At 41.7% G+C, this 16,528-nt stretch overlaps 1 protein-coding gene across 3 annotated transcripts in view; it reads left to right on the top strand.

Moving 5' to 3' along the window:
* The window catches only part of LOC122556422 (protocadherin-10-like), a 175,842-nt gene that overhangs the window by 77,073 nt on the left and 82,241 nt on the right, over window positions 1-16,528 (top strand). The window contains exon 1 of one of the 3 annotated variants that reach the window (XM_043703059.2): window positions 9,212-11,677. The exons of 1 other annotated variant lie outside the window; for it this stretch is intronic. In XM_043703059.2, coding sequence (XP_043558994.2) covers window positions 9,671-11,677 — 2,007 coding nt within the window. In that variant the 5' untranslated portion in view covers window positions 9,212-9,670. Of the gene's footprint in view, window positions 1-9,211; window positions 12,146-16,528 lie in introns of those variants that run through there. One more of the 3 variants, XM_043703055.2, reaches the window with a different exon arrangement.

The raw sequence follows: 16,528 nt of genomic DNA, 5'->3' as shown, positions 1-16,528 counted from the left end.
TTTAACAAATAGTTTAAATGAGTCTTTACAGGGGAAGATGTTTTGAACATCCCAGTTATACTAAAAGAAAGGTAATGTATGAAGTACTAATCACTATCATTTAGACAAACCACTGAAGTAAAAGACATATAAATCCCCTGATCCTGATGGCAGGCATCCTAGGATCCTAGAAGATATAGTTGCAGAGATCCTGGATACATTGTTTATAATTTTACAAATATTCTTGGATACTGGAGAGGTTTGGAGGACTGTCAATGCGACACACCTGTTCAAAAAAAAGGAGGTAAAATCCAGGTTAGCCTACCAATCAGATTACCATCTATTGTTGGAACAGTATTGAAACAAGTTATTAAGGCAATAATATTAGAATATTTGAAAAGTGATAATTTAATCAGAGTCAGCATTGCTTCATGAAAGTGAAATTGTATCTGACTAATTTATTGGAGTTTTACAGCAAGTACCAACTAGAGTTGATAGAGGGAAACCAGTAGATGCGTTATATTTGGACTTCCATAACATGCTCCAGAAAACGTTAAGTCATAAGATAAGAACCCATGCTGCTGAAGGCATTATATTAGCTTGGATATAGAATTGGATAATCCACACGAAACAGAGAGTGGGTTAATGGGTTTTATTTCAGGTACCACATGGCTGGCACCAAACTGTTTGCTACATGTATTAATACCTTGGAGGAAGAAAGCCAGTGCATTGTAGCCATCATTTCAAAGTGCTAAAATAGGTGGAAAGACAGATTTCAAGATTGAACAAATACTTTGTTGAGAGACATTGATAAGTTAAATAAATAGGGAAAAATTGGCAAATGAAGTATCATTTGTGAAAATGTGAAGTTGTTTGTTGTGGAAGGGAGACCAAAGCCTTATTTAAATGGAGAAAAAGAACTGCAGAAATCTGAAACATAAAAAGACTTGGGCCCACTTTTGCATGAAATTCAAATTGCTCGCACACATGATCAGCAAGTAATCGGGAAGGCTAATGAAATGTTAACCGTTGTTTCTAAGTGATTGGAATACAGCTATAATGAAATCATTCATTACAAGGTGCTGGTGCAACCACATCTGGAGTACAGTGAGCAGGTTCTTTCGCTCATTGAACAAAAACATTTCATATCATTTCAAAGGAGGCAGTTCAAAGAAGGTTCATGAGGATGATTCTTGTTATAGACAGATTGCCTTATACATTGCCAAACAGGTTGGGACACTATTATTTTGGAATTTTTGAGAAGGAGAGGTCATCTCATTGAAGTATACAAGTTTTTAAAGGGATTTGACAGGGTGAATACTGAGAGGATGTTTCTTTCGTGTGCAAATCTTGGACTAAATCGCCTCGCCTCAGATTGAACTTCAGTAAGGTATTTGACAAGCTTCCTCATAGTAGAGTGGTTAGCAAGGGTGGATCACATGGAATACAAGGAGAACTAGCCATTTGGATACAAAATTGGCTCGGAGATAGAAGACAGAGGTTGGTTTTGGAGGGTTGCTTTTCAGTATGCTACAAAACTTTTGCTGGTTCCACTGATTATCGTCATGTATATAAATGATTTGGGTGTGAACATAGGAGATATAGTTAGTAAGTTTGCAGATGGCACCAAAATTTAAGGTGTAGTGGATAGCGAAGAACATTACCTCAGAATATAGTGAGATCTTTATCAGATGGGTCAATGGGCTGAAGAATGAAAGATGGAGTTTAATTTAGAAAAAGTGTGAGGATCTGAATGTTTGAAAGACAACTCAGGGTAGGACTTATGCACTTAATGGTAAGGTCCTGGGGAGTGTTGCTGAACAAAGAGATCTTGGAGTGCAGGTTCATAGTTCCTTGAAAGTGAAGTCTCAGGTAGATAGAATAGTAAAGAAGGCATTTAGTAAACTTTCTTTTATTGGTCAGAGCATTGAGTACAGGAGTTGTGAGGTCTTGTCACGTCTGTTCAGGACATTGGTTAGGTCACTTTGGGAAATTACATGCAATTCTGGGCTCCCTTGTATTGGAAGGATGTTGTGAAACCTGAAAGGGTTCTGAGAAGATTTAAAAGGATGTTACTAGAGTTAAAGGGTGTGAGCTATAAGCTGATGGTGAATAAGCTTGGGCTGTTTTCCCTGAAGCATTGGAGGCTGAGGAGTGACCTTATAGACCTTTATGAAATCATGAGGGGCATGGATAGGATAAATATACAAGATCTTTTCCCTGTGGTCTGGGTGTCAAGAATTAGATGGCTTAGGCTTAAGGTGAGAGGGGAAAGATTTAAAAGGGACCTAAGGAACAACCTTATTCATGCAAATAGTAGTGCCTATATGGAATGACCTGTTAGCAGAAGTGGTGGATGCTAGGACAATTAAACATTTAAAAGGCATCTGGATGGTATATGAATAGGAAGGGCTTACAGGAATATCGGCCAAGTGCTAGCAAATTGGACTAGACTAATTGAGGATATCTGGACTGCATGGACGAGGTGAACTGAATGGTCTGTTTCCATGTTGTACATTTCTATGACTCCATGAATCTATGACTAAAGGGGGCTAACTAAAGATTGAGATAAGGAGGAATTTCTTCTCTCAGAAGATTTTACGTCTTTGGATCTCCTTGCCTTAGAAAGCTGAGGGGGTAGATTCCATGTTTATAGGGAATTTCAGTTACGTTCATGCATTTGCATCTAATGGATATTGTCCATCAGAATGTTAGAATTACACTCATAGAGGGGGATATGCCTAGTCGTATTATTCCAAACTATTAATCTGGAAACTCAGCTAATACCCATCAGGGAAGGAAAACTGCTATCTTCGCCTGGACAAGCGTGAATGGCAGATTTCCTTCAACAACACTTGGAAGAAGCACTGAGGATGACAAGAGAACAAAATGTACTCTGGGTCGGGATTTCAATGTCCATCACCAAGAGTAACTCTGCATTGAATTATTCGGGTCCTAAAGGACATATCTGCTAGACTGGGTCTGCAGCAGGTGGTGGGGGAACCAACAAGATGGAAAAAAAACACACTTGATCTCATTGTTCCCAATCCATTAGCTACAGATTCATCTGTCCGTGATAGTATCAGTAAGAGTGACCACCTCACAGCCCTTGAGGAGACGGCATTCCCTTTTACATTGACGATAACCTCCATCATGTTGTGTGGCATTACCACCATACTAAATGGGAGAGACTTCGAACAGACCTAATAATTCAAGGCTGGGAATTCATGAGATGCTGTGGACCATCAATAGAAACAACATTATATTCAGCACAATGTACAAACTCATGGCACTACATGTCCCCCACTCAAACATTACCATCATGTCAGGGGATCAAACATGGGTCAATGTTCAGTGCAGGAGTTTATGCCAGGAAGAGCACCAAGCATACTTGAAAATGAGGTGCAACCTGGTGACGCTACCAAACAGGACTATTGTAAGCTAAACAGCATAAGCTGCAAGTGATAGACAGAGTTAATGATCCCACAATGAAAGAATCTGATCTAAGCTCTGTCGTCCTGTCACATTCAGTCAAGAGTGTTGGTGGACAGGAAATAACTAACTGGAGGAGTAGGCTCCACAAATAACCCTATCCCCAATGAAGGAAGAGCCCAGCACATCAGTGCAAAAGATAAGGCTGAAACATTGGCAGCAATTTTCAGTCAGGAGTACTAAGTGGATGATCCATCTCAGCCTCCTCCAGTGGAATCCACCATTACAGATAACAGTCTCCAGCCAATTCGATTCACTCCAAATGATATTAAGAAATGGTTGGAGGCACTGGGTGCTGTAACGTCTGTGGGCCCTGACAACATTTTGACCATAGTATTTGAAGGCTTGTGCTCACATACTTGCCATTCCCCAAACCAAGCTCTTCCAATACAGTTACTGCATTGGCATCTATCGATAATGGGAAAATCACCCAGGTGTACCATATGTATAATAACCAGGGCAAATCCAACCTGGCAAATCACTGCCCCATCAGTTTACTCTCGATCTTCAGTAAAGCGATGGAATGTGTAATCGACAGTGCTATAAGCAGCACGTGCTCAGCAATATCCTGCTCGTAACATTAGTTTGCATTCTGTCAGGGCCACTTGGTGCCTCATTACAGCCTGCCTTTAAACATGGGGAAAAAAGAGCTAAATTCCAGAGATTAGGTTGCAGTGACAACCCATGACATCCAGGATGTATTCGACAATGTTCTTATGGAACAGGTTAGACCCCCTTAAAATATTTTGAGAAGGTTGCCTGGACCCTAACCTTTTCTTAATTTAAAGGTAGATATGAAGTGAGTGTTCCAGGTGTAATGCATCTTGTCAAACCACTTGGCTTTAAGCAAAAGAGAATTTATTTAAACACCACAGTTGTAGGATGAACAAGAGAAAGCAGAATTTAAATAACTTAATTCTTGGGAAACTTAACCAAAACTCAATACTGTAACACAATTACCTGTTCGAGTGTAGTAACATTCCACACACACACCACCTTGACAAAAAAGGTAAATCCAAATACAGATTCTTACAGACAGGAATGAACAGCATCCAGCTGTGTTTTAGAGAAAGTCAGTCAGAAATCGTTTACTGAAGCTTGCAAGTCCTCTGGTACTCATGCATCTTGTGACTGTTACACTAAAAAAAAATTGAACCTATACTGCTAGAACTGATCAACCCCACTCCATTGTTAGATCTGTTTTTTTTAAAAGACAGATTCAGGGTAGCTCCATAGCACTTTGGAACCTCTGCCTTTAGAACCTCTCTTCAGAAATGCCCAGGAAAAAAAAAGCTTTTTAAAGTGACAGCATCGTCACAGCGAGACATCAAGGAGCCTTGGCAAACTGGAATCACTTGATATCGGGGCACACTCTTCGCTGGTTGAAGTCATAGCTGGTATGTGGAAAATGGTGGTGGTTGTTCAAGGTCAGTCATCATAGCTTCAGGACATCTCTGCAGGAGTTCCTCCGAATAGTTTCCTAAGTCCAAACATCTTCAGGTGCTTTATCAATGACATTCCCTCCACCATAAATCAGAACTGGGATGTTCAATGATGAATGTACGAAGCATTAGAAATAAGATAGATGAGCTTGAGGCTCTTTTGGAAATTGGAGATACGATATTGTGGAGATAACTGAGACGTGCCTTCAAGTGGACAGGGCCTGGGAAATGAATATTCAAGGCTACACGTGCTATCGTAAGGACAGACTGACGGGCAGAGGGAGTGGGGTGGCCATGTTGGTAAGGGATGATATTCAGTCCCTTGCGCGGGGGGGACCGAGAATCAGGGGATGTAGAGTCAGTGTAGATAGAGCTGATAAATACTAAGGGTAAAAAGAACCTCTTGGGATTTATCTACAGGCCCCCAAACAGTAGTTTGGATGTCGGATGTAAGTTGAATCAGGAGCTGAAATTGGCCTGTTGCAAAGATGTTAGAACAGTTTTTATGGGGGATTTCAACATGCAGGTAGACTGGGTGAATCAGGATGGTATTGGACCTCACGAAAGAGACTTTGTGGAGTGCCTCAGAGATGGATTCTTCCAACAGCTGGTCCTGGAGCCGACCAGGGAGAAGGCAATTCTGGATCTGGTATTGTGCAACGAACCAGAATTGATCAGGGACCTCGAAGTGAAGGAGCCATTGGAAAGTAGTGACCATAATACAATTAGCTTCAATCTGCGATTTGAGAGGGAGAGGGTACAACTGGAAGTGACAATACTTCTGTTGAATAAAGGGAACTATGGAGCTATGAGGGAGGAGCTGACCAAAGTTCATTGGAGCAATACTGTTGCAGGGATGATAGTGGAGGAACAATGGCGGATATTTCTGTGTATAATGCAGAAAATGCAGGATCAGTTCATTCCAAAAAGGAAGAAAGATCCTAGGAGGAGGCATGGGTGGCCGTGGCTAATGAGGGAAATTAAGAAGCATATAAAGTGAAAAGAGAAAAAGTATAACATAGCAAAGATAAGTGGGAAAACGGAGGACTGGGAAGCTTTTAAAGAACAACAGAGGATTACTAAGAAGGAAATACGCAGAGAAAAAATGAGGTACGAAGGTAAACTGGCCAAAAATATAAAGGAGGATAGTAAAAGCTTTTTTTAGGTATGTGAAAGGCAAAAAAATGGTTAAGACTAAAATTGGGCCCTTGAAGACAGAAACAGGGGAATATATTACGGGGAACAAAGAAGTGGCAGAAGAATTGAATTGGTACTTCAGATCTGTGTTCACTGGGGAAGACACAAGCAATCTCCCTGAGGTAACAGTGGCTGAAAGACCTGAACTTAAGGGAATTTACATTTGCCAGGAATTGGTGTTGGAGAGACTGTTAGGTCTGAAGGTTGACAAGTCCCCGGGGCCTGATGGTCTACATCCCAGGGAAGTGAAAGAGGTGGCTCGAGAAATCGTGGATGCGTTGGTGATTCTTTTCCATAGTTCAATATATTCGGGGTCAGTTCCTGCCAATTGGAGGGATTGGAGGGTGGCCAATGTTGTACCACTTTTTAAGAAAGGTGGGAGAGAGAAGACAGGAAATTATAGACCAGTTAGTCTGACCTCAGTGGTGGGAAAGATGCTGGAGTCTATTATAAAGGATGAAATTACGACACATCTGGATAGTAGTAACAGGATAGGTCAGAGTCAGCATGGATTTATGAAGGGGAAATCATGCTTGACTAATCTTCTGGACTTTTTTGAGGATGTAACTCTGAAAATGGACGAGGGAGATCCAGTAGATGTAGTGTACTTGGACTTTCAGAAAGCTTTTGATAAAGTCCCACACAGGAGGTTAGTGAGCAAAATTATGGCGCATGGTATTCGGGGCAAAGTACTAACTTGGACTGAAAGTTGGTTGGCTGATAGGAAACAAAGACTAGTGATAAACAGCTCCATTTCAGAATGTCAGGCAGTGACCAGTGGGGTACCGCTGGGATCAGTACTGGGACCGCAGCTTTTTACAATATATGTTAAAGATATAGAAGATGGTATTAGCAATGACATTAGCAAATTTGCTGATGATACTAAGCTGGGTGGCAGGGTGAAATGTGAGGAGGATGTTCGGAGATTACAGGGTGATCTGGACAGGTTAGGTGAGTGGTCAGATGCATGGCAGATGCAGTTTAATGTGGATAAATGTATGGTTATCCACTTTGGTGGCAAGAACAGGAAGGCAGATTACTATCTAAATGGAATCAATTTAGGTAAAGGGGCAGTACAAAGAGATCTGGGTGTTCTTGTACACCAGTCAATGAAGGTACGCATGCAGGTACAGCAGGTAGTGAAGAAGGCTAATAGCATGCTGGTCTTCATAACAAGAGGGATTGAGTATAGAAGCAAAGAGGTGCTTCTGCAGCTGTACAGGGCCCTGGTGAGACCACACCTGGAGTACTGTGTGAAGTTCTGGTCTCCAAATTTGAGGAAAGACATTCTGGCTATTGAAAGAGTGCAGCATAGGTTCATGAGGTCAATTCCTGGAATGGCGGGACTACCTTACGCTGAAAGACTGGAGCGACTGGGCTTGTATACCCTTGAATTTAGAAGACTGAGAGGGGATCTTATTGAGACATATAAGATTATTAAAGGATTGGACACTCTGGAGGCAGGAAACATGTTTCCGCTGATGGGTGAGTGCCGAACCAGAGGACACAGCTTAAAAATACGGGGTAGACCATTTAGGACAGAGATGAGGAGAAACTTCTTCACCCAGAGAGTGGTGGCTGTGTGGAATGCTCTGCCCCAGAGGGCAGTGGAGGCCAAGTCTCTGGATTCATTTAAGAAAGAGTTGGATTGAGCTCTCAAGGATGGTGGAATCAAGGGTTATGGAGATAAGGCTGGAACAGGATACTGATTAAGGATGATCAGCCATGATCATATTGAATGGTGGTGCAGGCTCGAAAGGCAGAATGGCCTACTCCTGCACCTATTGTCTATTGTCTATTGATTACATAATGTTTAGCACAATTTGCGTCTCGCGAGACAGTAAAGAAACAAGATGTTGACAATATCCAGGCTTGGGCTGACAAGAGCAAGTAACAATCGTACCACACAAATGCCAAGCTATGACCACCACCAAGAAGAAACAATCTAACCACCATCCCTTGACATTCAATGTTATCAATCACTAAATCCACCATTATCAATATTCTGGGGGTTACCATTGACCAGAAACCTCAACTGGACTCTCCATATAAACACAGTAGCTACCAAAAGCAGTCCAGAGGCTGGGAAGACTGCAGCAAATAACTCAGCTCCTGAACCCACCACCACATCCTGCCCTCCCCCTCCAACCTCCCCCCCCCCCCCCCCCCCCCCCGCCCTCCAACCAAAGCTTGCCCACCATTTGCAAGGCAGAAGATAGGAGTGTGATGGAATATTCCCCATTTGCTTGGATGGATATACCTCTAACAATACTCAAGAACCTTGACACCATCCAGGACAAAACTACACTCTTGATTGGCATGACATCTATAAATATCCACTCCCTCGCTTCCAACACTCAGTAGCAGCAGTGTGCACTATCTACAAGATGCACTGCAGAAATTCACCAAAGATCCTCAGACAGCACCTTCCAAACCCAAAGCCACTTCCATCTAGAAGAACAAGAGAAGCAGATACATGGAAACACCATCACCTCTAATTTCCCCTAAAGTCACTCATCATCCTGACTTGGAAATACAACATGGTTCCTTGACTGTCGCTGATCAAAATCCTGGAATTCCCTCTGTGATGGCATTATGGGTCAACCCACAGCAGGTGGATTGCAGCAGTTGAATAAAATAGCTCACAATCACCTTCTCATGGGCAACTGGGGACGAGCAATAAATGCTGGCCAGCCAGCGATGTCCATAGCCCAGAAAAATGACTAAAGAAACAAAATCTCTGTAATATGACAAAATGGCTGGTTTACAATGCTGAGTTGCACAAACACCTATGGCGTTCAATTCCCACACTAGCTGAGTTTATCATGAAGAATTTCCTTCTCAACTCCACCAGTTATCACTCCTTGGCGAGAAAGCAGTCCTATAGTCTGGCGAAACTGTAACAGCTTTTAACATCTTTAACCCAGCACTAAAAAAATGCTTTCACAGCATAAAAGTTATTATGTTGAATAAAACATGCTAACTATATGATGTTAATTGAATTGTAATGTTTTCCATGTACACCTTACACTATTTTAGGCTGACTTAAAGTTTGGTCATTGCAAATACATTTAAAAATAAACTTGCGAGCAGTCATAATCAATACTATATTGTATTCAAGCTTTTGCACAAACCATTAACAACCTAAATAACTACATGGTATGACAATACACTCATATTTAAAGTTGTACAACGTGATTCGGTTCAATGCTGCTTTAAGAGGAGTTGGTGTTATAATTGGTCGATACTCGCTGTGTCGCTGTGTACCAATACGGTGATAGCAAAGTGGTTGGAGATCCAGCCCCACCCCCACAAAACGAAACGCTCGGCAATATCCGAGAATGACCAGCACACTCTTTGTTTTTTGTTCTTCATGACATCTGAGAAAGCACATTAGTCGCTAAAGGGAGCTTCGTGCAGATAATGCTATTGTTTCCAACTAGAAGTTGGAAAGAAGCGAACCAGGTACCTTTTGATATGGCGTTGTGTGCGGTATGATAACTGCAGTGCAATTTCTTGGTGTATTTGCCCGCAGTATATGTTTTGGTCATTGAGTACGAATGGCTTATTTAACGTTCCCATTATTTTTTGTGCAACTTCTTTGTTTGATATTCGGCCAATTTCTATATTCAGTTTACGGAACCATTCGCTATTCAATTCCCGAAGAATTGCAAAAAGGTTCTATGGTTGGGAACATTGCAAAAGACCTCGGGATAGATTTACGGCAGCTGTCCGTTCGGAAGTTTCGGATTGCAACTGAAAAGCACAAGCAATATCTGGACATAAATTTTGAAAACGGCATTCTGCTCGTCAATGAGAAAATCGACAGGGAACAGCTCTGTGAACCGATATTTGCATGTGTGTTGACTTTGGAAGCTATGACTGAGAACCCATTTGAATTATATAATATTGACGTGGAGATTATCGATATCAACGACAACCCACCCGAGTTCCCGAAAGGCGAGACCCGTTTTGAAATATCAGAGTTTGCTTCACCCGGAACCCGCTTTCCACTTCAAAGAGCGTACGATCCTGATTCTTCAAGCAACAGCGTCCACACTTATCGACTAAGCCAAAATGATTTCTTTGCTTTGGATCTACAAACCAATAGCAACCAAATAATGACTCCAGAGCTCGTCCTCCAAAAAGCCTTAGATAGAGAGCAGCAAGCGACTCATCGGTTAACACTAACCGCAATCGATGGAGGCTCCCCGAGCAAATCAGGAAGCACACAGATTGTCATCATCGTTTCGGATATAAATGATAATGCACCGGTTTTCGATGAGAATGTGTACCAAGTTGCGATTCCTGAAAACGCACCGAGGGGTTCTTTAATAGCAAAGGTTAATGCTATAGATTTAGACGAGGGAGTAAATGGTGAAGTAATATATTCTTTCAGCGAGGGCACTGGTGATGAAATACGTAAACTGTTCAGCATTAATGCTGAGAAAGGAGAGATCAGAGTAAATGAAATAATTGATTTCGAGGAGATGGAGAACTACGAGATGACGGTGCAAGCAAAGGACAGAGGCATTGCAGGAATACCATCGTACTGCAAGGTCCTAGTAAAAGTTACTGATGTTAATGATAACGCCCCCAGAATAATGATCAGTTCTGTGCATACCCCCATTCCAGAGAACGCCCCTGAAGGGACGTTGGTAGCCATTTTGAAAGTAACGGACAGAGATTCCAAAGAAAGACAGGCAGTTTCTTGCCGTGTTTCGAAGGATGTTCCTTTTAAGCTTGACAGTTCTTTGAATAACTATTATACAGTGGTTACTGACGGTGTCATAGATCGTGAAAAGGTGTCTGAGTACAACATTACAATTACATGCACGGATAAAGGCAACCCTCCACTTTCGACTAACAAGATTATCCCAGTGCAAATATCGGATGTAAATGATAATGTACCACGTTTTACGCAGCCTTCTTTTACAATGTATGTGACGGAAAATAATGCTATAGGCGCTTCAATCGGATTTCTATCGGCAAATGATCCAGACAGTAATCAAAATGGCCGACTGTCATATTCCATTCTGGATAGTGCAATTCATGGTGTTCCTGTATCCACATTCGTCTATGTCGATTCAGACAGCGGAGTGATGTTTGCGCAACAAAGATTCGATTACGAGCAGCTTCACGATCTTCAGCTTTCTGCGCAAGTAATGGATAATGGAACCCCTCCGCTTGCCAGCAACGTAAGTGTAAATGTGATTATAGTCGATCAAAATGATAACGCTCCCGTGATCCTATCGCCAATGGCAAATAGAGACTCAGCAGCAGAGGAGACCGTACCCAGATCTGCTGATCCGGGTTATCTTGTGATTAAAGTGACAGCCACAGACGCTGATTCAGGACAGAACGCTAGGCTATTTTATCAGATTAGCCAGCCGACGGATGAAAGTTTGTTTACCGTGTCTTCCGAATCAGGAGAAGTATGGACTATCCGCCACTTTGGCACAAAGGATTCACTGAAACAGCAAATCGTGATCCTGGTCAGGGATAACGGAAAGCCTTCACTTTCTTCGACAATCAGTATCAACTTGTCAGTGTTGGAAACTGATCAGGCAAGTGCATCTAATGTCGCTGCGCTGGGGAACTCCGAGTTCTGGACACATGATATCAGAATGTATTTGATCATTTCTTTTGGGATAATCTCCTTTGTTTTTCTTGCGGCTATAGTAATGCTCGCTATGAAAATTCAGAAGGGCGCACATGGAGATCATGGCGACTGTTGTTGCTCAGAGATACTCTTCTGTGGTGTGCAAAGAGATTCACTGCGAGGTGTTCAAAAGGCCAGTGCGAATATTCCAATTCCAGTTAATTATCCAGATGTGTACGAAAGAGTGTCGGTCCCTCACACGGCTGGATGTGGCAAGTGTCCGACTTCAAATGCATTCACGAAGGATTTTACCCTGTTAAAGTTACATGACCCTCTGCAATCCGCGATTACTGTGAAACATGGTTCTTTTCTAATAGACAACACTACAAAAGAGCCCTATTCTACTGTGAAAGAAACCGTTCAATCACACGAGGTGAGACATGTAATGTACTTGCAGAATCTGTGTTTCTTTGGCCAAGGAAGTCAAACATGATGTAATTGTGTATGGGATGGGGTAGTGGAAACCGGAGGTTGTGTGGAGTACAGGGAGAGAGAGTGGTGGGGGCAAATTAGGACGAGGCATTAAGACTACAATCAGATCAGTCATAATATTACTGAATGTTAGAGCATCTACGAAGGGCCCAATGACGTGAGCTTGCTCTTAAATTCTTTATTTCTCCGCTTCATGCAATATTGAATTGACCAATCGTGAACGGGTTAAACAGTCGTAACTGTTCATGTATTCAGTCGATAAACTGAATTTTGCTTATCTGGAAATCAGGGGGAAAAGATGTTGGTCTAATATAACATGAACAAAATAGTGACACAGGTTCTGTCGCAGGACCTTGTGATCAAACTTATTACTTGCATGTTGCAGTTTTTACGTTGCACAATTGTTTAGCAAGGATTTAATTCTAGTATTCTAATCCAGTTGATTACATAAGCAAAATCAGAGTCATGCGAAGAAAGTCGACTGGATTGGCAGCGTTTCTAGGGAAAGCGACAGCGTTATGTCTGGAGTCCACTATGACTCTTCTTCGGTACAGTCCTCGAGAAGAGTCATAGTGGAGTCGAAACATTCATTCTGGTTTATCTTTCCTTGCTATCAGACCTGCTAAGTTTTTCCAGCATTCTCTGTGTTTCATATTTGCAGCATGCACTGTATTTTGTCTTTACACGATCACACCGTTACGTAGAAATGCTAACTGAATGGTGCTGACAGCACTGGATTTTGAGTGTTGGTTCTGGTGGTGGGGGTGACGGGAGAGGTGGGGGGAAGGTGTGGAAGTGGTAGTAGTGAATGGTGGAGAGAGACAGAGAATAAAATGAGAGCTACACGTTGAAACAGAGAATGGCAAACGCACTGCAGGGATTGAATGAATCCCTTGGAGAGTATAAGGGTTGTAGGAGTATACTCAAGAGGGAAATCAGGATGGCAAAAAGGGGACATGAAATAGTTTTGGCAAATAGTAATAAGGTGAATTGAAAGGAATTCTACAAATACATTGAGGACAAAAAAACTGGGTAGAAGATACGGCCCATTATGATCAGCAAGGCTACCTCTTTGTGGACTCGCAAGAAATAGGAGAAATATCAAATGCATATTTCACATCAGTGCTTAGTGCAAAGAAGGATATGGAAGCCAGGCAACTTGGGGAAACAAATACTAATATCGTGAAAAGTTCTCATAATTACAGAAGAGGAGCTGCTGGATTATGCCTCATGAAACGCATAAAGATGGATAAATCCCTGGGACTGGATCAGATGAAACCTAGAACCTTGTGGGAAGCTAGGGAAATAACTGTTGGGCCCCTTGCCAAGATATTTGTACCACCAGTAGCGAAGGGGGAAGTGCTCGAAGACTGGAGTTTGCTAACATAATGCTTTTATTTAAGAAAGGTGGTAAGGAAAAGCCAGGGAACTTCAGATCAATGAGCCTGGAGTCAGTGGTGAGTAAGTTCTGTGAAGGGGATTCTGAAGGACAGGATTTACTTGTATTTGGAAAGACATGAATTGATTATGGATTGTCAACATGTCTATGTGCGTGGGAAATCGTGTCATCATTAACATGATTCAATTTTTTGAAGAAGCAACGAAGAAGATTAATGAAGGCAGACCAGTGGACATTATCTATACGGGCTTCAGTAAGGCATTTACCAAGGTTCCATAAGACTGGTTTGTGAGGTTAGACCACATGGAATACAGGGGGAATTAGACGTTTTCGATGCAAAGGTGACTTGAAGGTAGGAGACAGAGGGTGATGATGGAGGCTTGTTTTTCAGACTGTGACCAATGCTGAGGAACAAGGATCTGTGCTGAGTCCCTTGCTTTTTGACGTTTACATGAATGCTGTGGATGTGAATACAGGAGGTATGATTAGTAAGTTTGAAGATGATGCTAAAATTGGTGGTGTACTGAATAGAAAAGAAGGTGATCTCAGGGTACAATGGGACTTTGATCAGATTGGAAAATGAGTCTAGGAGTGACAGATGGAGCGTAATTTAGATAAATGTGAGGTGCTGCATTTTGATAGGGCAATTAAGGGCAGGGCTTACACACTTAATGTTCAAGTCCTTGGGACTGTTGCCGAATAAACAGACCTTGGGCTGCAGCTTCATAGTTCCATGAAAGTGGAATTACAGGTAGACAGGTTAGTGTAGAAGGTGTTTGACACGTGTGCTTTTGTAGGTCAGTGCATTGAGAATAGACGTTGGAAAGCCATGTTGTGGCTCTACAGGATATTGGTTCGATCACTTTTGGAATATTGTGTTCAATTCTGGTCTCTCTGCAATAGGAAAGAGATTGAGAAACTTGAAAGGTTTGATAAAAAATTTACAAGGATGTTGGATGGTTTGAACTACAGGGAAAAGATGAGTGGGCTGGAGGCTGAGGGGTTATCGAAGTTTATAAAGCCATGAAGGGCATGGACAAGATGAACACTCAAGGTCTTTTCCACAGGCTAGGTGAGTCCAAGCTAGAGTGCATCAGTTTAAGGTGAGAGAAGAAAAAAATTAAAGGGTCTTAAGGGACAACATTTTAATGGAGAGGGTGGTATGTGTATAGAATGATCTGGCAGAGAAAGTGGTGGATGTTCATACAATTATAACATTTGGATTCATAGTGTCATAGAAATGTACAACATGGAAAACAAAACCCTTTCGTCCAACTTGTCCATGCCAACCATGTATTCTCGTCCTATTTGCCAACGTTTGGCCCATATCCTTCTAAACTTTTCCTATTGATATATCTATCCAAATGCCAATTAAATTTTATAATTGTACCAACCTCTACCACTTCGTCCAGCCACTCAGTCTATACACGTGCCTCCTTCTTCATGAAAAAGTTGCCCTTTAGGGTCCTTTTAAATCTTTCCCCATTCACTTTAAATCGTTTGGTTTTAGACTCTCCAACCCCAAAGGAAAAGACCTTGACGATTTACCCTATGCATATTTTTATTCATGACTTCATAAACTTATATAAGGTAACCCCTCAGCTTCTGACGCTCGAGTATAACAGCCCCAGACTATTCAGCCTCTCCCTACAGCTCAAACTCTCCAACCTTAGAAACATCCTTGTAAATCTTTTCTGAACCCTTTCAAATTTCACTACATCCTTTCTGTAGGGGGGAGACCAGAATCGCATGCAATATTCCAAAATTGGCCTATTCAATGTTTTGTATGGCTACAACATGTCCAGTCAACTCCAATACTCAATGCGCTGATCAATAAACGCAAGCATACCAAGCACTTTCTTCACGATCCAATGTACCTGAGACTCCACTTTCAAGGTACTATGAACCTGCACTCCAAGGTACCTTTTTTTCAGCAACTCTTTCCAGGGCCTTACCATTAACTGTATAAGTCCTACCCTGATTTGCCTTTCCAAAATGCAGATCCTCACAGTTATCTAAATTAAACTCCATCTGCTACTCTTTGGCCTATTGCCCCATCTGATCAAGATCTCTTTGCACTCTGAGGTAACTGTCTTTGTTGTCCGCTACACTTCCAATTTTTGGCATTATCTGCAAACTTACTAGCCATTCCTCCTATATTCACATTCAAGTCATTTATATAAATGATAAAACGCGATGGATCCAACACCGATCCTTGTGGCACACTGCTGGTCACTGGCCTGAAAAGCAACCCTCCATTACCACCCTCTGTCTTCTACTTTCAAGCCAGTCCTGTATCCAACTGGCTAGTTCTTTCTGCATTAAATGTAACCTAAGCTTGTCAATTAGTCTACCAAGAGGAACCACTTTGAATGCCTTACTAAAGGGCATATAGTTCACGTTCACTGCTCTTCCCTCATCAATCCTCTTTGATACTTATTGAAAACACTAATTTCAGTTAGTGAGGCACGATTTCTCACGCACAAAGCCATGTTGATTAACACTAATCAGTCCTTCCCTTTCCAAATACATGTAAATCCTATCCCTCAGGATTCCATCCAACAACGTACCCAGCAGCAATGTCAGGCTGAGTGATGTGTAATTCCCTGGCTTTTCTTTATCACCTTTCTTAAATAGTGTCACCACGTTAGCCACCCTCCTGTCTTCTGGCACCTCACTATTACCTCATTAACTATTGAAAATAGGACTGTAACTGAACATATTTACTAATAAACACAATAGGTAACTTACAAGAAAAATATACAATTATACTTCTAACAGCGACCAACAGGTACTTTGTTTGGAGCATGAGATTATTTTCAATACAAAATTAGTTAAGTAGATAATGAAAAAATAATAACAAGAGTTCACAATTAGATCAGATGTAACAGAATACTGTATGAAGGTTATGCAGAGATTACTATT

Source organism: Chiloscyllium plagiosum, unplaced genomic scaffold, assembly GCF_037043375.1.
Source record: "Chiloscyllium plagiosum isolate Xiang-an unplaced genomic scaffold, Cpla_swu_hap1 HiC_scaffold_16, whole genome shotgun sequence".
Taxonomy (NCBI): domain Eukaryota; kingdom Metazoa; phylum Chordata; class Chondrichthyes; order Orectolobiformes; family Hemiscylliidae; genus Chiloscyllium; species Chiloscyllium plagiosum.
Note: the sequence above shows the minus strand (reverse complement) of the source record. Positions and strands in the feature narration are given on the sequence as shown.